Source organism: Ahaetulla prasina, chromosome 7, assembly GCF_028640845.1.
Source record: "Ahaetulla prasina isolate Xishuangbanna chromosome 7, ASM2864084v1, whole genome shotgun sequence".
NCBI classification, from domain to species: domain Eukaryota; kingdom Metazoa; phylum Chordata; class Lepidosauria; order Squamata; family Colubridae; genus Ahaetulla; species Ahaetulla prasina.
In genome coordinates, this window is record NC_080545.1 from 68,090,823 (window position 1) to 68,112,921 (window position 22,099).

General features: G+C 37.3%; 1 protein-coding gene across 1 annotated transcript; it reads left to right on the forward strand.

Annotated features, from left to right (window-relative positions):
- The first annotated feature begins 2,771 nt into the window (after positions 1–2,771).
- DDX17 (DEAD-box helicase 17) lies at positions 2,772–21,659 on the forward strand. The gene is made up of 13 exons (XM_058190053.1): positions 2,772–3,080; positions 6,678–6,816; positions 8,143–8,242; positions 8,486–8,619; positions 10,975–11,040; positions 11,344–11,485; positions 11,946–12,106; positions 12,191–12,363; positions 13,110–13,220; positions 14,904–14,965; positions 15,134–15,193; positions 18,973–19,209; positions 20,255–21,659. Exons 1-13 carry the CDS (start codon positions 3,037–3,039, stop codon positions 20,767–20,769), a joined length of 1,944 nt encoding a protein of 647 aa, XP_058046036.1. The 5' UTR covers positions 2,772–3,036; the 3' UTR covers positions 20,770–21,659.
- Positions 21,660–22,099: the final 440 nt, after the last annotated feature.

Below are 22,099 nucleotides of genomic sequence, written 5' to 3' on the forward strand. Positions count from 1 at the left end.
TAAAATTGAGAGGCAGCAATATGATTGCTGGAAATATTCTTATCTTTTGATATTGCTGAGCATATCTACATTGTTCATAGGACAAGTCAATCATGTGTAATCATCCTTTTCATAACAGCACTAATTTTGTGCAGGGCATTTCTACTAGGAGTTAGAGTACCAATGCACTGCAGTTTCAAAAATCTGAAAAAAGTCTAGAGACATAAGTCATAAGAATCGATTTTTTAAAAATTTAAAACAACTCAAAATGCTTTACGGATCCTTAAATACTTTAAGGACTTTTAGTGTATTAATTTTAGCTTTAACATATAGAATTACCATAACTGAAGTAATTGATCATTTAAAAAAAAAATTGACAAATTTCTAGGGTTTCTAGGTAAAATAGGCTGGAATTAAAATTGGAAATTGGTTTTACTCAAGGAATATTGTTTGCAAAGTTTAAATATTTGCTTAATTGTAATTAAAATACTGTACATGTAATTCATGTAAAACCAAACAATTGCCTCTCTCTTTTTTCTTTGAAAGCAAATTATACTGTCTGTTCCATCTATGGCTGTGTAATAAGCAGTGGTGGGATTCAAGTAATTTAACAACAGGTTCTCTGCCCTAATGATTTCTTCCAACACCTAGTTTGCCAAACTGCTCAGAAAGTTAATAACCGGTTCTCCTGAAGTGGTGCGAACTGGCTGAATCCCACCACTGGTGAAAACCCTGATGATTGGAAAAATCAAATGTAGCCTAAAAGAGATTGACAGAAAATCAGGTAGCTAGATATACTATGACTTATTATAAAAGCAAGAGCTTATGTAAGAATGTAAAGGAGCTACCAATAGACAATCTAAGCAAACTGATGTCTTAATCCAAAGATTCACAAGTAAGTAAACTACTGAACAACATTACTATTTTAGATCCCAAGACATGTTATTTATTCATCATTTGATAACATTGTTAATGTTTAATTTTAAATGTTCTTTATTACTTTTATTATGCTAATCTTTATATCACCTTTATGCAGTGGTGGGATTCAAGTAATTTAACAACCGGTTCTCTGCCCTAATAATTTCTTCCAATAACCAGTTTGGCAAACTGCTCAGAAAGTTAACAACCGGTTCTCCCGAAGTGGTGCAAACTGGCTGAATCCCACCACTGGTAATAAACCTCACAAATCTAAGTAAATATTATATGGCATATTCTTTTCCTGTTCCCTGTTAAAGCAATATTCATAAGTCTATGTGTTTTTCTTGAATACTGTCAACTCACCAGAAAATAACACTGAGCATTCTGAACAAAACTGGGAGTACTGGAAGTGCATGACCCTCCAGAATAGATTATTTCTCTTTTTATATTTTAATGCAGCAGTCAGAAGTTAAAAGCATCAATTTCCCATTTGTGAATTAGTTGCATTAGACAATATGATTTTTAAGCGATGATTATTGGACTGATATAGAACCCCCATGTCACGGGTGAAATTCACTTACAGTACCTTCTCTACCGGTCACCAATGTGCGTGCACTGCTTGCGCACTCGCTCCGCTCACATGCACTGTCTGCACATGTGCAAAGCCTTCTGCGCATACGCAGAGGCTTAAAATGTCACAAAAAAACGACAGCATGACATCCGCACAAGTGGGCGGAGCCTCCAGCAACCGCTGCTACTGGTTCGCCAGAGCCAGATAGAATCGGCTGGATTTCACCTCTGCCCCAGACCATTATTATTTAAGTTCCGACATGAAACAACCAAATATTTATGACATCAGTAGATTATCTAGTGCCTGTCAAACGTTTTGGACCATAACAGTGAATGTCTTGGCATGGCCATACTGGCTGGACCAATGGGCAGTTCCACATAGTGAGAGGGTACCAGTTTCCCCATCCCCAACCTCTTTTCAGAGCATGAGTGAAAAACCACCCTTTTGCTTGAAAAATTATCCTGCTAATGTAATCCTATCAATTGCAACTACCGTGTAATTGATAGGAAAGTCCATAGAAAGTGTGTAGCTACCATGGCATTCTGTGGCATTCCTATCTCACACCCCATTGTTAAGAAAAAGGATTCCAGAAAGATAAAGCCAGCATAAACTGCCAGGGTAGAGTGTCAGCTCAGGGCATGTGAAATGAAAGGACTTCTGGAACAGGAGGTTAGACCTCCCAGGGCTCAGTCCTCCTATAGTAGAATGGCAATCACAACCAATCTTTGTATCGTTATAAAGTAATATAGCTTTCAGCTAGGAAAGTAAGGTGAACTGTAAGAAACAATTGTTTCTGTATTTTGAAACAAGAAAGGGAGTTAGTTATTGAGGAACCAATTCTATATTATAGTTATTGGAACTATTTGTCTTATAAACCTCATGCCTTTTCGTTCAATACAGCTGGTAAGTATGATTACTAAACTCCGCATATTACAGAGTACAGATAACTCGCCAGTTTGTACGCAAAACCGGTAGCTAGTTTTTCCACTCAAAATGTGGCGCTGGACTAAGCGACGGCAACGGAAACGCTACGGACTGGCACTTCCGTATTTCATTGCTTCTAAGGTGGCTAGCACTGAAACTTGGCGTACATGTGTTTCGAGAATACATTAAAAATGGGCTCTTCGCGTAGAGTTCTTACTAGCGAAATCTTCTTAAATCGCTCCTATGAAGCGTGATCAGCGTACGCGATCACTGCTGGAGAATAAGCGTAGAGAAAGGCTTTCTCTTTCCTCTGTAATTCAAGAGACGTATCTTACGCAACAAGCGGGCTGGCCGACAGCGTAAGAGGCGGCAAATCGGGGTGACGGCGGCCATTTTGTGTCTGGAGGCCGGAGAAGAAAGGCTGGTTTCTTTTTTAACCAGCGCCAAGCAATTCCTGACGCGACTCGGCTCTCAGAGGCTCCAGAAAACCAATTCCAACGGCTGTCTAGCTAGGAAAATTAAGTCCCGGGCGTTGTTTTTATAGCCACAAAGCAGCAGTAAAGTTCAGAGTAGGCGCGGTTGGGCCTCTCAGCGCTACCCTTTCATATAGTCGCGCACAGGGGTCTCTTTTCCTGCTTGGGAGAATGCGAGGCTTCGGTGACCGAGGCCGCGATCGTGACCGCGGCGGGTAAGGACGATATGAATGAGGGAATCGGGCTTCTTTCAAGGGTTTTGTCGTATCTCTCCCCTCCCCTCGCCCCTTGAGTGTTCCTTCTGCTGCGTGGCAGGCAGAAATACTTCGGATACAACCAGTGTTGCCCGAGGGCTGATCGTGCTAAATTTCTGCCTTTCTCGTAGTTATTAAAGCGTTGAAGGACACCGAGAAGAGGGGTGGGGTTCTGCCATTTTGTGGAAATGTAAAAACGGTCGAAGTTGGGAGCAAGTTCCTCGGAACTCGCCGAGGACTCCTTAATTAATCGGCCTAATCCTAGGCTGTGCGGAGAGAGCAGATGTAATGGATGAAGGCTGCCAGTTTGTAAGGTTCCGGTTTTTATGTCGTGAAGAAAAGAGCACTTTAACAACGGGACCTTTACTCATAAGGGAAAAAAAAAAGGCTCACCCTCCGGGTTGCTTTTCTTTCTCCCTCCCCGTATTTCTAAGGTTACGGAAGCTTTGCCAGAAAATTTTATGCGGGTGGCTGAAAGATGGCGTCACAATATGGAGGTGAACATTTGACTGGGAGGTGCCAGATGAATGTCGGCCTAGGAAGAGACGGAGATGGGAGAAGTGCTGGGCTTTGGAAGGATTAGGCGCCCCTCGGATAGATTTTTCCATTTTCTTCCCTTTGAACAGAGGGCTTCCATGCCGTTACTATATACTAGTTGACTCACCAGGACTCTAACCCTCAAAGGCTATATACTTATCTTCTGATCCAGCATACTCTCTTTGCCTTTATCGCCTGGTGAATAGGACTAATATAATAATTACTAATTATTCGAGTGGCTGCGTTGGAATAATCTAAATTCGAGTGGCTGCGTTGGAATAATCTAAAAATAAGAAGAAATATTTTAATCGGATTTTTCTTTTGCGTCTGTCTATATTCTTGTTGAGTTTGTAAGGATGGTCTTACACTGCTTACTTAAAAAATTTATCTGCTACTCTAGTCGAAGAGTGGGAGCGTACAAAATCATAAAAATGCAATATAATGGTTATAATCAAAATCTGCACTCATTTAAATCAAAAGCCAGATGGAAAATCAGCACCCTTCCCAACATTGTGGCATCCTAAGCTTGAAACTCTTGGCTGGAAAACTCCGTTTTTACAACCCCCTTAAAAGTGCATTCTCACTGTATTTTACCTCAAGAAACCTATCAATTCTGATAAAATAAGTTAAACTTCCAAGTAAACATATTTTGGATTGGTATTTAATTAGGAGGAAGTTATGCATTGATATTTTACTGGGCAGTCCCAGGGATTAGTTCCATATAATATAAGAAGCTACATTAATTATTTTGAGAGATGTTTATTGTAGCAGATGATTCTGAGGGAGATGTAGTACCATTGTAGTTTTGTCCAATTTTAACATAAATCTTTAAAATATGGAATGTTTATTGATAATAGTGTGATAATTAAAGTTAATCTCATACTGAATGGAAGTGCTCTACTAAAGCAATTCCAATTATATTTATGCAGAAGTCATTAATTATATGCATTAGTGCTTGCACAAGAAGGTTTGCTTTCACTGTAACTCACAAGTGGAGTCAAACTGCTTATTAATTATTACATGGTATAATCTATTCTTAAAATAAAGAAAATAATTGTTAGCACCTTAACTGTCAAGGTCAAATTAGTTGAGAACAAAACTCTCAGAAAACCCTGATAATTTCTGAAGTGCAGAAGGTGTAATTTTTGAGAACTATGTTATTACTGTATTTTACAAATACAAGTTTAACTGTGCATTAATATATACTTCTCACTGTATTTAGCAATATATGGGAACAAACCTCAATGTCAGTCTTCCTAGATAAACCAGACAGGAAACACAACGATGAGCTAAATCTATCTTAAGGCTACATTAACAGAATCTTGCAAATCTGAAAGTACAAAATGCCCTTGCTGTCACTTTAACTGCTTGATCTATTAAAGACAGATCCTTTCTAAGTTTCTTTCTCTCTTGACTGTTAAACCACCCGAATCTCCTTCCTTGTCTGTTTCCTAGGCAGCATATCTTCCTCCTTTCCCTAAGGTCATTTCCACATTCCACTGTGCTTATTGAAAAGAGTGGATTTTGTATTGGTTAAATGCTTGGTTTCCTGCACTTAGTTTCCACATGGCTTTATTGATGTTAGTGTTGCAATTAAAACTCTATTCTGATGTATTTTTTCAGTGGTTTGTTACTCTTAAAATAAAAATATTGATTATTTATTTATTTATTTATTTATTTATTTTTCAAATTTATATACCGCCCTATCTCCCTAAGGACTCAGGGCGGTTCACAGGCAGTTAAAATACATATAAATACAAATTAAAAAACAACAATTAAAAAACTTATTCTATTGCCGAATTTAAAAAACAATATAAATAATAAAAAACCCTTAAAACCAATAACTTTAAAATCTAATCCAGTCCCGCGCAGATGAATAAGTGCGTTTTAAGCTCGCGACGAAAGGTTCGGAGGTCCGGAAGTTGACGAAGTCCTGGGGGGAGTTTGTTCCAGAGGGTGGGAGCCCCCACAGAGAAGGCCCTTCCCCTGGGTGTCGCCAGACGGCACTGCCTAGCTGACGGCACCCTGAGGAGTCCCTCTCTGTGGGAGCGCACGGAGTTAAAGTTAAAGAGTTAATCAATTTTTCTTCTATATTTTGATGTAAAACCTGCCCTGTTTTGTCATTTCCATTGGAGAATATTATGGAACTATATATACATAATAAATTTCTACATATTTTCATGTTCAAATATATTTATTCTTTTATTGCCAAAGATAAAATACAAAACAAAGAAAAGAAAAAAAGAAAAATAAACAGATTAATAAATGCCCAACACCAACAACTTAAAAGAGAAAACTTGTATAAAAAAAAAGCAAAAAAAATACCAAATACCAAATACATCTAACCTTAAACATTAAAAAAAAATCAACCACGCTGAGTGTTTAAAGATACATCAAAAATGTAATATATTTCTTCCCCTTACATTGCTTGTCTACAAAATTGTCATAAATGTTCCCATCTGTATTTAACATAAATGCTTTATTATATAAATATCCACAATGTGGAAAACTATCTCATAATAAATGGACCCAATATATGTACATATACACAGACACATTAAAACAGATTACTCCAAAGTTAAAACTAATTTTCAAATCCCTTTGATAACCATCTTGTCATTGTATTTAACATGTAGAAAATCCGCAAATGGCTTTCAGTCTCTCATAAACTTGTTTAATCCATTGTCTTAATATTACTTTCCAAAACACTTCGTGATACTTTTTGTTTGTTTACTGTATATAAATTTTATTGAATCCAGACTTGGTCATGCATATTCAATGAAATGAATATTATTTTTCAGCCATGAGTGATTTTTTTCCATTCCTTTCAGAGGGTCTAAATTAAGCATGGCTTAATTCAGATCTGGCATATTATATAGAGTAAACATTTATTACCATTGTTATTGAAGTTTTTCAACATAAATTTAATAACACTTTTAATCTTCATAAAATAATGGTATTTCAAGTTAATCAAGTAGAGAAATTTTTTAAAAAGTAATCATTTCTGTCTAATCCATCAAGGTTTGGTAGCCCTCTGCCTCCTAAAAAGTTTGGAAATCCAGGAGAGCGTTTGCGAAAGAAGAAGTGGGACTTGAATGAATTACCCAAATTTGAGAAAAACTTTTATGTCGAACATCCGGAAGTAGCAAGACTCACTCCTGTAAGTTCTGTCTTTTCTTTCACCTTTGTCTTACTTGTTAAACTACTCCAGTTTTAATATCTCTCCAAATGCTGTAGCAATGAAAATAGTTAGAATTTCCACCATTATTGTAATAAGATTTTCTATTTTTTATTTCGTCAATGTAGTTCTGATCAGGGGTTGTAAAGCAAAGGATGCAAAAATTTGGATGCCACTAGGTGGCAGAAAAGAAATGCTGCAAATAAAATTTTTGCAGCCCAGATCTACAGTTCTGTTCTGATTTATTTTTTTTGTATTTTTTTTTAATACATTTCATTTGCGGGTGTGGAATGATTTTATTCAACTGAATCTTGAACTGCCTTCCTTTTTTCTAGCTGCTATTTCCTAACTTACAGGATAGTTTCTAGTGTTGTTTTGGCCAAAGGAGAAGTATTCCAAGTTCAAAATACATGGGTGTAGTTGGGAAAGGCCATTTTGAGTTGGGACACTTACATAAAATTTTGGTTGGTTTCTTCCATTTCAGAATGTTTACCCAATTGTATAAATCAAGATATTTCTAATCAGATGCATCATCTTCAGTGAATGCATCTGCAGAGAAAACAATTTGCTTTACTAATTTAATACAAGTCAAAACATTTGTACAGTTAAACATCTTTGTTAATTGATATGTTTGATTGGTTTATTACTCACGAAATCAGTAGTTCATTTTTCATGTTAAAAAGTATATTAAATATACCTAGTTTATTTAAAGTTTTTGATGTAGACTTACTTAAAATCCTTTGGATGGCAAACTTGAAAGAAAACAGAGTAATGTCTATGGAGATTCTCAGTCATTCAGGTCATGGTTGTCTCAAAAGTGCTTTTTCAAGAGGCTATTGGATTTTCTGGTTTTTCTTTGAAGACATTTAGATTCTCATGAGGTGAAGAAGCTTCTTGGATAAGAAACAAAACATCTTCAAAGAAAAACCAGAAAGTCCAGTTGCCTCTTGAAAAAGCACTTTTGGAAAACCAGAGTAATGTGTGTACGTGTTCATTATATTGTTAGAAGTTACAATGAATAAATGCATGAAATTGAGAAGGTTTTGAATATTTTCATTTTTTTTTTATTTCAATCTATTTCATTGTACATTTTGATAAGCTTCTGAAAATGAAGTCAATAACAGGAGAGTAATAGTTCTGTGTCAAAAGAATTACTAGACCAAGACTTTAGATTATTTATGGAGAATACAAAGAGATGATGATTACTTGAAGTAAAAGGAATGAAAATTCATATTTAGTGATTGATAATAATAAAAAAAGAATAATAGAACACTATAATTTCTGTTTTTCACACTTTGCTTGGAATAGTACGAAGTTGAAGAGTTGAGAAGAAAGAAAGAGATTACTGTAAGAGGCTCAGATGGTTGCCCCAAGCCAGTATTTGCCTTTCATCAGTGTAACTTTCCACGTGAGTATTCTGTTGTGCCCAAAACAACAGTGTTGGAGGATGGATGGGCATGTTAAATAATATTATCTGGCTGGATGTATTTCTTTCTAGAAAATTGAGCTTAATGGCACAGAGTTTTGGGGAAATAGTTTTTGAAATTAATGCTATAATCTAAATTTATTTCAGTACAAACATTACTTATATAGCATTTGCAGTATAAATACCATGGTGTTCATTTGTGTATTTTTATCTGCTAATTTTTAGAATATGTAATGGATGTCTTGATGGACCAACATTTTACTGAACCAACTCCAATTCAGTGTCAGGGCTTTCCTTTGGCCCTTAGTGGGCGTGATATGGTGGGCATTGCACAGACTGGCTCTGGGAAAACATTGGCAGTATGTATTTTTCAGTTTCTTTAAATTTTCTTTTGTCTATGGATCTGTAAAAGTATATTGTGTTTTGTTCAGGTAATGTAATTAATTCACAAACAAAATGAAAAATGTAATTTCCTTAAGTTTGGAACAAGTCATCTCGGGGTTCCAGTACTTATGCTCTAGAAAGCAGTGGAAATTTGTGGTCAATTGTTGGTTCTGTTTGCATTCTAGGGCTGCGTCACTAGTTGGGGTGATAGTTAGTGCTACCTACCCATTACTAGCCTGCCAGTTTTCAGAACTTTGCCAAGAGGGTGATTTCCTCAAATATTTGTAAAAAGTCTTTACAGGAAAGCATTGGGATAGGAAAAATTAATCTTCTAGAAAAGCTGACTTGATTGTTTTTCAAATGAATCCCTTGGAGCATCAGCAAACAAGATAAGAGAGAATAAGATAGCTAGCCTCACTCATCAAGTACAGCCTACACAGTGGTGGGTTGCTACCGATTTGCCCCGGATCGGGTGAACTGGTAGTGGCGGGGGCGGGAGGCTCCACCCAGACGCTTCTGTGCATGCTAGACTGAAAAGTTGTTCAGTGCAAGACAGAGTACAGTAAATCATCATCAGTCCCAAAGGGAATTATGGCTTAATATGAAATTAGTTTGCATTCATTTATCCAGATTTTTATATTATCGTAATTTTTTATTAAAAATAGGTTATGTATGCAAATAAAACAAATATGAAGGCTTGTGTTTGCTTGTGTGTTCATATATATCATAAAATTTATTTATTTACAGACTTTTTAAGTAGTAAATCACTTTTAGATCATTGAAACATACATGGGAGAAGCTAAAGTTTTGGGAATGTTGTGGATGTGGAAAGTATCATCACATATATTTCTAGTGACTGAAAGATCACTCATTCATTTCTTATGAATACAAGATCTTTTGGTGTATGATGATAGTACCATAGTGGATGAATTGAAAAACATAGTACCATAAGGAGAATATTTACTTGGTACGTGGCTCGTGGCATTCATCATAATTGCTACACTATTAGCCATAGCGGCAGCTCATACCCCATCAATTCTTTTAGTTTGTTTTAATTTCTTTGGGCTGAAGTATCAGATACCATATCCCTGAATGTACAGGTAATGCTCACTTAATGACATTCAAAGTCAAGACAATGTTTGAAAGGGTGCTTTATGGCCTATAAAAGCACTTTTGGCCATCACAAAAATGTCACCACCACCTGCAATCACATGAACATGATGGGTGCTTTGGCAGTCTGTTTGCATCGGTTGCCAATGTTCTGTGATCAAATGATGGACATTTGCAACCACCTTTGTAAGCCTCCCCAGAAGCTCAGTGGGGAAGCTGGCAGGGAATGTTGGGGCTGCTGTCTGTGTGAGGATTCCGTCTCGTGTGAGGATTCCGTCTTGTGTCTGAGGACTGGCTGAAATTGCTCCCTGTTGATTAGTACCTGCTTGGATCTCCACATCTGAAATCCAAGCAAGCATGGAGCTTGGGAGTCATCCTTGCCCCTGCAGAGAATTCCAGTGAGAAGGATATGGGGATCTGCATGCTTGGATTTCAGCAGCCAAGCTCCAGGCAGGCACTGAGATCTGTGGTCTGTTTCTTTTCATCCCCCTCAAAGTTTTCTGCAGAGGTTGGGAAAGACCCCAAACACTTATGTCTGCTTGAACCTCTGCAGCCAAACTTCAAGCATGCACAGAACCCCAAATACCTCTCTCTGCCTCCGTGGATAGCCCCACAGAGGCAGGGGGAAAGGATTTTAAAATCTGCATCTGCTACAAGCACTAAACTCAAAAATCCCCAATCTGCAGCTCCATAGTCATGAAAAGGGATTCCATTTGCTGAATGACCCGTGAGATCTCTTTATGACCGCAGTGGGGACTGCTGAGATCACAGTCATTGAGTGAAGTGGTCACAGTGTCTTGCTTAACTTTTGCTTCACTCAGCAATCAAGACTTTAATCTCAATTGTAGTCATTAAGTGATTATTTCTAATAAATAAATGCATAAGTTTACATGATCACATAGAACTAGTGCAGCTTCTTCAGGAACAAGGACCATAAAAACTATCCCATTGGGACACTAGGGCATTATTACTCTTTCTATCCTGTTTTTAGTATATCCCTCTGAGACTTAAACTGGAAGAAGCTATAAGCTGAATTTTTAATTGAAATTGTATGCTTGCTTATTGCCATGCTTACTCCAGATCTTTCTTGTTTAATTTTATGTTTCTAATGTCTTGCTGTTTTCTTGAGCATATAATAATGGATGTACTATGATTTAAAACAACTAATTAGCTATCTTAATTAGCTGTCACAACTGAAATATCGTTCTCTTCTTTTTCAGTATTTGCTACCTGCAATTGTTCATATAAACCACCAACCATACTTGGAAAGGGGAGATGGTCCAATTGTGAGTATTATTATTTAAAATTTAATCTTCAATTCACAATTTGGGGCTGGTAAAAACTTAATAGTTCAAGTTCTAACCAAGGACCAAAGAGCTGTTAAGGTAATGATTGAGTATAGATGTTATAGGCTGTTCCAAGTAGAGTTGTTATTGTTATTGATCTGTGTGCTTACAGGCTACCTATTATATTACAGTTATGGGTCTTATTTATCTAATTGGAGATGGCAGTTTTGTAATTTTTGCTTCTGAAGTTTAAGCACAAAAAATTAAGTATATCACTCAGTGTTATGGATGGTTTCTTCCCAGTGTTTAGTTTTAGCTCCTACACGAGAACTGGCTCAACAAGTCCAACAAGTAGCTGATGATTATGGTAAATGTTCAAGACTGAAGAGTACCTGTATATATGGAGGAGCACCCAAAGGCCCCCAGATTAGAGATTTAGAAAGAGGTAATTATGATGGACTTGTATATTAAAGGGTAATTATCACGATCTAACTTCCTTTATTAAAATCACTATTAATATGACTAATGGCAATTTTGCATTGGACTAAGATGGAATAAATTAATAAAACTTGGGATGATTAATCAGTTATCAGGTGTTTAATATGATTGCTTAGGAATATTTGCGCATATGTATGCATAAAACACACGCATACCCAACTCTAGTGAGTCTCTTTTTTAAAAATACCATTTTTTAATAAAAAGGAGCTAGGATATGGGAAATGATATTTTATTTTCATTAAATAAATTGCTTTTGTGCAAACATAAGAATTATTATAATCTGTTTAGTAGTATAAACTGAAGTTGCACAATATGTTCATGAAATGGTCCGTGTATTTCTATAGCACTGTAAATTATTGTCTGACTTTTTGAATTTACTTTCTCTATTCTGCTCCATTCTTTGGAAGGTGTTGAAATTTGTATTGCTACACCTGGCCGTCTGATTGATTTCCTGGAAGCAGGGAAAACTAATCTTCGCCGCTGTACATATCTTGTATTGGATGAAGCTGATAGAATGCTGGATATGGGTTTTGAACCTCAGATTCGTAAAATTGTTGATCAAATACGGGTCAGTATTTCTTAATATAGTTTAGGTTTCTTCTTGACTTCTCATTTAAAGATTACTTTTGAGATAACAAATGTCTTTTTTCAGCCTGACAGGCAAACACTCATGTGGAGTGCCACTTGGCCAAAGGAGGTGCGACAGCTGGCTGAGGACTTCCTGCATGATTATGTCCAGATCAATGTGGGGAACTTAGAGCTGAGTGCCAATCATAATATCCTGCAGATAGTGGATGTGTGCATGGAGAACGAGAAGGATCATAAGTATGGATCTTGTTATATTATCTTCAGATTTTAATCTTGATTCCAAGTAGTCCTTGACTTATGACCACAATTGAGACTGGAATCTTAGTTGTTGAATGAAGTGGTTGTTAAGCAGGATGCCCCTGTGATTTTTCCTCAACAACCATAATCTCGACTCTCCAGGTTGTGATCATTAAGCAATTCCCAGGTTGTTAAGCAGATGGACTAAAAGAGCAGCCTGTCCAGTTCAGTTTTCCTCATGAATAAAAGGAACTGCTTTGGCAGGTTGGAAGAATGGAGGTTGGAAGTGCTTTATGCTGCCAAGTAGCCTTTCTGAGACCACTGGGACTAGACTTTAAACAGTCATTAAGTGAATGGGCATAAGTTGAGAACTAGCTATAGAATCAATGTTTTTAAGTTAAGCATTTTTATGAGTTGTGATGGTTTAGTTACACAGACTTATCAAGTTTTATAAAATCTTTTAAATATTTTTTTCTGTCTTTATCTTAATTGTATTTAAGCCTCTCTAAGAAAGCCATTAAGTCAGTGCTATCTGCTTTGACATTTTAGAAGTAGTTCAAACCACACACCTAAATTCTTTAATTTTTTTCGGTCAAAAGAACAGGGATGGTGTGGGGGGGAGGATTTGATTCACTCTTTTCAGCATTGTAGCCAATTATAGTAATTCATTAATTGTATAGGGGTGCTGTATAGAATATACAGGAAAAGAATTAAACAGTATGCTCTTGTTTGTATTTGTTTAAAAGATTAATACAGTTGATGGAAGAAATTATGGCTGAAAAAGAGAATAAGACTATTATCTTTGTGGAAACAAAACGGCGATGTGATGATCTAACACGAAGGATGCGTAGAGATGGGTAAGGTTTGATTTTAATATTAGTGTTAAATTTGGAAAGACAGATTAGTTTTGCACCCCCTCACCATGTTATAGTAAAGCGGTTTTAGTGAATTATAATTAAATCCTATGAAAGGATAGACGAGACTGAAAAGTTGCCATAGAATGCCATGGTTCATTTAAAATAGCAATAGATGTTTCAAGGTTGTTGTAGCTCATGATAACTAAATGATAAAAAGAAAAGAAGATAGTCCTTACAGTACAACAATTCCTTCAGCGATGATTTGAAGTTATGGCAGCAGTGAATGAATGGTACTTAATCTGGTCCCAGAATTTATGACTCTTACATTTCCCTGCAATCACTTGATCAAAACTCAGACATTTGCCAGGACACCCACATTTACAACTGCAGGAGAGCTTCAATTCCCATACCTGCTTCCCCCCCCCCACCCGCAATCTTTTGCCTTTTTAGCTACCCTGCACAATGGCACGTAGGAGTGATGGTCCAGGGGCTAAAGTAGAAGTTCAGGGGCAGTGGTAGCCCACTGAGACTGCTGAAGCCCTGGGCCTCCGCTTCAGTCCCAGTGATGCTAACACCACTGAGGAGTGCTGTTTTGTAGGTGGCCAAAAGGACAAAGATGGTAGGGAGGAGAATTGAGAAGGCAGTCCCTTATCTTGCCAAGACTAGTACTTACCAAGCTGGGAATGGCTTGGATTGGGGTGTCTCCTTGTCTAACAATCGATGGGATTCAGTTACCAGCAACTAGGACTGCTGGGTGGTTGTCCCTAAGCAATGCAATCACATGTCGCTCTTTACAGCTGCATAGAGATGGAAATTGCAGTCCCAATTGCTGTTGTAACTTGCGGGGAGGGGGGCACAAATAGTATCAGTTTAATACCATTAATTTGAGGGGATGTGGACTTATTAACATACACATGAAAATAACATTTAAAAGATGATAAATAGAAAATCGTGGTATTTCTGAATTAACGCAGATTATAATTTGACAATATAAGCAAAGGATAGAACATGACCTGATTCCCAAATGTTTTTTGATGTTACCCTCAGATTTAATCATTTAATATACTCTTATCTCCAAAAGGATTCTGCACATATATTAACCTCTGTTTAGTTGCATATTATGCTAGCGCTGATGGGAATCAGCCAATATTGGAATCAAAGCTCAGTTTGATTAAGTTATTTAAATTGATTAAAAAATTCCTCCAGTGCAGAGAAAATAAAAATACAGATTTCTATCTTCATTCAGAAAAACCTGTTTGTATCTATGAAAAAGCATCACTTGCTTCAGAAGCATGGTATTGTTTTGAAAAGTAGTTTCTCAGTTTTTTGTTTTGATTTCTAAATCAAAATTTTGCACACTCCAAACCAAAACTTTCTTTAAAATTCCTGAAAATTACAGTAAACACTTAGTTTAGTAGTCCTTGGTTTAATAAACTTTGGATAGCCTGGGCAGATTTGTGTTCAGGATTTATCCTAATTTGAATAGGCTTAACACCCAGAATTACACAAATGACAATGCAACTCACAAAAATGAATCTTTATGAAACATCTTTAGATTTAACAGATCTCCCAAATGTTTAAATTGAGGTTTTAAAATATATTCATTTATATTATTAAACTGTAAAAAGGTTCATATTTTTTTAATATGTTGTAGCTGAGAATGCTTAAAACTCTTTGTTACAGTTGGCCAGCTATGTGTATTCACGGAGACAAAAGTCAGCCTGAACGAGATTGGGTGCTTAACGGTGAGTTGTAGAAAAAAGATTGTTTCATTTACCCAGAGAATGCTCTGTTTTATTCAACCAGCTGCTATGTGCATTTTTATTGCATAATGTAAACATTAATACTAAAACAGCTTTTAAAATGTGTTGTTATGAACCAGATTTACATCAAGATTGTTTCTTTTCTTTCAGAATTTCGTTCTGGAAAGGCTCCTATCCTCATTGCCACGGATGTTGCATCTCGTGGGCTAGGTTTGTACACATGAGCTTCCTGCCTGTCATTTCTTTAGATTGACATTTTTCCCCCCAAAGAATTTTAAAGCGTGACTTTCTCATATATGAAATGCCTTTTTAACATTGATCTTTTTTTTCTTTCATATTCAAAATCTCTTCCTGCTCCTAATGAACAGGCTTTGGTCTGCAGCAAGGCCTAGGCATGACTAATCGATCGCCAATGGGGAGAAGAGACGTCCAATTACTCAACCCAATTCTTCCACTATACCCCATCTCCTTTAATTCCAGCTTTGTGGCTGGGTGGCTAGGACTGAACTGTATTCATTACGTTGTTATTCAGAATCACCAGATTGTAGAACAAGCATCTCTTTAGCAATCCTTTTTTGCCCAAATGCATTACTAATGTAATTGCACATTATAACAGCCCCACTTCAGTATCACAATACATCGATTTATATGTGTGAGCATATTTTGCTTTTTTACACATATTCTTTTTCACTTTTCTTCCTCAGTTGGATTGTTGAGGTTGTAGTAAAAACTCTAAGGGAGGGTTACAATAAAAATCTGTCAGCATTTCAGTGCTTTCATCTCCTGGATGTTTAAGCAAACAATTCAACTGCTCTCTACATTTAATGTTCAGATCTCTACCTCTAGTACATTCAGAAAGTAGATTTAAATGGGGTTGTAGATACTTGAAAAACTTTGAAAAGACATTCCTAAAAGGTTTTCAGTTAATGTTGAGTTCAGTAGATTCAATCTTTTATTACAAGTAATTTCTCAAATATTTCAGATGTTCTTTAAATATAGGATCAGTTAAAAGCTATTCTTGAAAATACTGGAAAGACAGCTGCTTGTTAGCATTTCTGAAATATGACAAGTTGCTAGTCTTTTCCTCACATAAAACTCATTCTCCCATGCCATGTCCAAAATTATTCCAATGCTCCTCTAGTTCATGTGGTTTCAGTCTCTGTGTTCTAGGGTCATGTCTGGACCTATGCAGGTAGAACTTGGGCCTGTTAGGAGAAGGGGTGAGGCCAGTTTAAAAAAAAATAAAACAAAAGGACATATTTTGGTTGGCAACATTTTGGTTTTTAAACAGGCTTGCTGTGTGCTGGTAGCTTCTTTGTGCATCTTGCCTAGACACTTAAATCAGCCCTTCTCCTCATATATTTCCCCAAAACAACTCATTTGGATACTATTGGAAGAAAACAGCCTCCCCGTTCTGCCTTCTCCACTTGACTTAGGCTGTGGGGAAAAGGTATCAGGGTCTGTTTCTTGTTACGAATAACATCTTGGCTTGTTTTGGGGCCCAGAGTTTGCTACTTCATAAAAATACAATATCTTAACTGGCAAATCTCTGGACGAATTCCTCCAAGTTCCTGGAAAGTGAAGGCTTCTACCTAAAACATAGAACAGGGGCGCGCGCTTTTTGGCTGAGTCACCAGGGTTTTTCCTTCTACTCAAATGAACAATGGTCTCAGAAAACTCCTTCCAGGTAAGTTGAGTGCCCCATAATGGCTTGTTTGTGAATCACCCCCAGGGCAGAAAATTTCCCTCTGCACTGTTCATTAAAAATTTGGTTACACTTCACTCTGTTAAAGTCAAATCATTAAATTTCTTTTTGTTTGTTTTCTTTAACAGAAACTTTGATATCAGCTGCCGATCACTCAGTGCAGGTCTGGGGACATATCTACATTGGTGGTCGAAGCAGCTTTCTAGATGATCGAGTTTGCTAGTTTCTGCCCCTCCCAATTAACAATCAGACATTCCTTTGGGGGGCATCTCAGTGGATAAGCATCCCCAGGTAGTCATATTCCTTTTTAGAATGAACAAATTCTGTGGAAGAAACACTGTGATGAGCACAATTTTACACCAGTGCAAGATAGATAGTAAGAAACCTGCATTATAACTGCATGTTCTCTCCCTGAGTCCCCAGCCATAAAATATGGATGTCATAACTGACATTCGAAGGTGAAAATTGGCCCCGCCTTCACTTTTTCCCTCCTTGTTGTCCTTATATGGATTTTCTAGCAAAATCCATTCCCCAGTACCTTCATTGTTGACAATGTCTGTATTTCCTAATAAACAAATGCTCCCTGGTACTCATTGTGACCATTTTGCTGATAGATGTACATAATGGGATCAATTGAGGTCCATAATCTGCTGTTTGTCAGACTCCAGTGAAGCCCTAGCTATGAAGATGTGAATGCACACGGTGTGCTGCCCTGTCCTTATCTAACATAAGCCCTATGCACCAAGGACCCTAGTTGGAGACTCGCGCTGCCCCCTGTGAAATCTGCCTTCTCACTTTTTGGTGTGATTCAGGACTTTGGAGTCTGGAAAGATTGAGGAGCCCCCCCTTGCTGTAATAAGAAACAGACATAACATCTCTTTGCCACTACTACAGCCCACTTCCATTTTTGTTCTCCATCCCACCCCCTTCCTTTTATTTGAAATTGATGCAGTCTGGGCAATAGATGCAGCCTGACCTGTTGGATGTAATTTTTTGCATCTTCAATTTTGGCCCCTTTAAGCCCTGTGAAGGGACAAAGTGTTGGAGGACCTGAAACATTTACGTGAACCCAGGTTCTCCGGCGCTTGACGGCCAAATAGGCTACAGAGAAGCATCTAAGCCAGTTCACAGAGTGAGCGTGTGTGGGGACTTCTCGCTGCCATGGACCCTTGATGCATGCTCCCCGCGCTCCAGTGGTCCCGTGTCAGAGGGCGGAGTTTTCGAAAGGAGGCCGCCAAAAATAAAAGGCAAAGAGACGGGATCGGCTGCAGCGATTTCCCACAGGAGGAGGGAGTGTGCATCGGTCTGGTAACAAAACAGGGAATGTTTCTCATTTTTTTAAAAGAAAAAGTCAATCTGTGTTTTATCTTGGATATATTTTGAATATTCTTTGTAAAATGCAGATTTTTAATGGGTTGTTAATTTTTAATGTAATACTGTTTTTGTTTGTCAGTTTTTTTAATATCAAAACAGTACACTAACATTTACTTGTTTTTCTGTCCTCATTTCTGAAAACTCAGACGTTTATGACTTTAAATGTTTGCATCTGGGTTCTCTTTGTTCAGGTTACACTGTAAACAATATGCTAAAATTTTCACTAAAATAAACGTGGTGGTGTGATCAAATGTTAGTGTGTATTCTTAAAAGGAAGATTAAAATAAGCTAGTTATCTATTTATGGAAACTGGCTATCTTGAGATATCTTGGATATCAGGAAGAGGGGAAATATATTTAATTATTTTTAAACCTTTTTGGAAAAGATTTGTGTCCTATCCCTTGTGATAACTGAAGGTAAGTGATCTTGTGCTGCTAGTTTTTGTAGACTTCTCCTAACAGAGTTAAAGTATTCAGCAGTTCTCTCTCTTGTTCACTCTGGTTTGTTGCATTTGTAATAAAAACAGGACATTTGTTCCCTTTTGAAATGCTGTTGTGGAACAAAACTGCCTGAATTATATAAGACAAGGTTTCAAAGATGACAATTTGTGTGTGTGTGTGTGTGTGTTTGACATGCATGCAGCAAACGATGGATGAATTTGAGAGGAATTATGAACTGCTTTGACTTGGTATTTGCTTTCTGATCACAAACTGCTTTTTGTGCACAATTATCTTAGTTTAGCCTTCTGCTCTGTTAGGAAGAGTCTATGCTGTTTTTGTATTTTACAAATACTAACTTTTTTCTTTTCTCTTGTTACTGTCACTTGCATTTGTGCTCCCCACCTTCTGTTGGCACATCCTTCCTTCACTGCTCTCCTCAATTCCTCACTGTGCTTTGATTGTCTTACAAGATGTGGAAGATGTGAAGTTTGTGATAAACTACGACTATCCAAACAGTTCAGAGGATTATGTGCATAGAATTGGCCGTACTGCCCGTAGTACCAACAAAGGCACTGCCTATACATTCTTCACACCAGGAAATCTGAAACAGGCTAGAGAGTTAATAAAAGTTCTAGAAGAAGCCAATCAAGCCATCAATCCAAAACTGATGCAGCTTGTGGACCACAGAGGTGGTGGTGGAGGAGGAGGTAAGAGATTGGAATATTTTGGCTGTTTCTGTATCTTTTAAGGTGGGTTTGGTTTCCCAACATGTGATAACACTTCATTAAATTTGTTAAGAGGATAAATCATTCTTTAAAACAAATACATTTCCTTCTGTATATCTTGACTCATCTAAACTTCATTCTTTCTATTGGATATTATATATCAGGACTATTTCATAAATTATCAAAGCATAGATATTACTGGAAATCCAAATTATATCGTATTTCTCTGAAATGATATCTTTAGAATTTTGGATATTTTAAACATGCTGGAGAACAAAATTAGAATATTGTTTGTGTGTTATAACTCCTGCAGGTTTCTCATAAAAGAGAGTTTTGTTCTTGCAATCGTATTTCTAACCTTTTTAATAATTAAAGTGGGTTCTAGTGTGAATAACAGCATTCTGTGATGTCATACTGGCCACACAACCACGGAAATGTCTTTGGACAGTGCTGACTCAATGACCATTGAAAGGGAGATGAACATCTTCCCCTTATAGTCAGCAAGCATTAATGGAGTAAAATCTGCAGGGAGTCATTTACTTTTTACCTTTAGTGTGAATAAATCTACAGTTTTAATCATTATATTTGTACCCAAAACAACTTGCATGTCAGGTTAGCTTGTATGTTGTTGCTGCTATTACACATTTTTTATCTGTTCTTGGATAATCTGATTTAAAATTATAGCAAAAACTGTAAAGATAAATAATAAATCTTCACAACTTATTTTTTTGTAACCAGTAATAGCTCATTCTATTCACGCCATCATGCCAGAATAAGATTGACAAAAAAGGCTTTCGATAGGAATAGAAAACAACAGCTTTCATTAATAGTGAAGTAAAAATTATCTTCAATCTTTTGCCTGTGTTTTTAAGAATAAAACGGTTGGGTGTATATTATCAAAATAGTAAAGAAAAACACTGTTAAGTTACACAAGGCCTTCATGAACTAGTAAACATGTCTAGTATTGAAAATACTCGGTGGAAATTATTAAATTCAGGTCTGTCTGTCTGTATGTATATATTACCAGGTGGTCGTTCTCGTTACCGCACAACCAATTCATCCAACAATCCTAATTTGATGTACCAGGAGGAGTGTGAGCGAAGGCTCCGGGGAGTTAAGGATGGCCGAAGAGACTCAAGTACTTTCCGAGACCGTGATCGCACTGACAGTTTTGCCAATGGAGCCAACAAAGCCTACGGTGGTGCTTACGGAAATGCAACTTCTGCATTTGGGGCACAGCAAAGCCAATATGGTTATGCCCAGGGAGCCTATGGAACTGCAACTTACGGAGCAAGTGGTTATGGGGCAGAATATGGTGCTGCTGGGTATGGGGGAGCCAGCACTGCTAATGCTGGGAGAAACTCACAAAGCACCAGCCAACAGCAATATGCAGGGATGGGCCGTTCAGGCCAGCAGCCACAGCCTCTCATGTCGCAACAGTTTCCTCAGCCTCCTGGCACCAGTGTGATGGGCTATATGGGGCAGACTGCCAGTTATCAGTATCCTCCACCGCCACCACCCCCTCCTCCTTCACGCAAATGAAGCCACTTCATTTAGTGGTTATCAGTGAAGATTTGCAACCCTTTCTCACTTTTTTTTCTCTTTCCCTTCTCAACCCCATCTCCATAGTGATGTTTTTCTTAATGCAGGTTAGGTTTAGAGTTTACCATCCAAATTGTGCCCACAAAAATGCTCCTGGTATATATTAACTGATTTTCTTTTTAAAAAGTAATATTGACTATGGAAAACTAATTACCTTATGGCCTTGCATTATGTAATTTGAAATTTTCTGTCTCAAAAAAGAAAGATCTACAAGGCAGTTTTGTCCCAGTCCAGCTGTTATTGTGTCTGAGGCTTGTGTATGAAAAATTGCGATGGAGAGGACTTCTCTATAATATAAACATCAAAAAAGATAGTGCTAAGAAGTACCTCCTTTTTAACGGAATATTAAACATGATGTGATTTTTGCTTACTGAAATTGAGACTTAGGTTTTCTACAGCTAATGAAATGAGGCCTTGGATTTGGCATAGGAGAATTTGGGAAGATAATTTCTTTGGTTTGACTCTACTTATTCTTTCAAACTTCTACAAAATGTAAAAATAATTTTGAGTTTAGCTAGCATTTCTGCAGCTTCTGAATGTCTTACCAGCCCTATGCATATGGAGATTAATGTTCTGTTGCAATGCATTTTCACCCTAGATGTAATCATAGAATTGCTACACTTTATTTTTATTGGATTTTTCTACGGCTCTTAGATTTCACCCAAGATATCACAAATGAGATCTGCCCCATAATTTCAACTCGGGGGTTAAAGTTGCACTTATAACAAAAGGTATATCTATAAACATGGGGAATCTATACAGTTTCTTGATTTCATCTTCTGATCCATTTACTTGGTATCAAGATTCCTCACTGGACATACGTGAGATCCCACTGCATTAAGCAAAAGTGTTCCATTTTTCAGATTTATTTTAAGCTAAACAAAATCTTAAAATCTCTTAAAGGGATGGTGAGGAGATAGCTAATAAGCCTTGAAGCTGCATTTATATCCACATCTGACTAGGCTTTCCAATGGCTTTGAGTTTCTTCAGCTGGCTCTTATACTCAGCTTTTACAGGTAGGTAGCACCCTAGATTTTAGGAAGAGAGAGAACTTTAGTAAATACTTTCATTTTGTTTTTTTCCCCAGTCTGAGAAAGGTTTAAAGTTGGGGAGTGGGGAGGGTGGGATGGGATTATTCAAATGTTAAAGTTTCTGTCTTGTAACTAGCAGGAGAAAGTTGATAGTAGTTGGTTTCACCTGTTATGTCCTGATAAACATGGCAGGAAAATCTCTTCTGTCCTAAGAGACAGAATCTGTGGGGTTTTTCTTT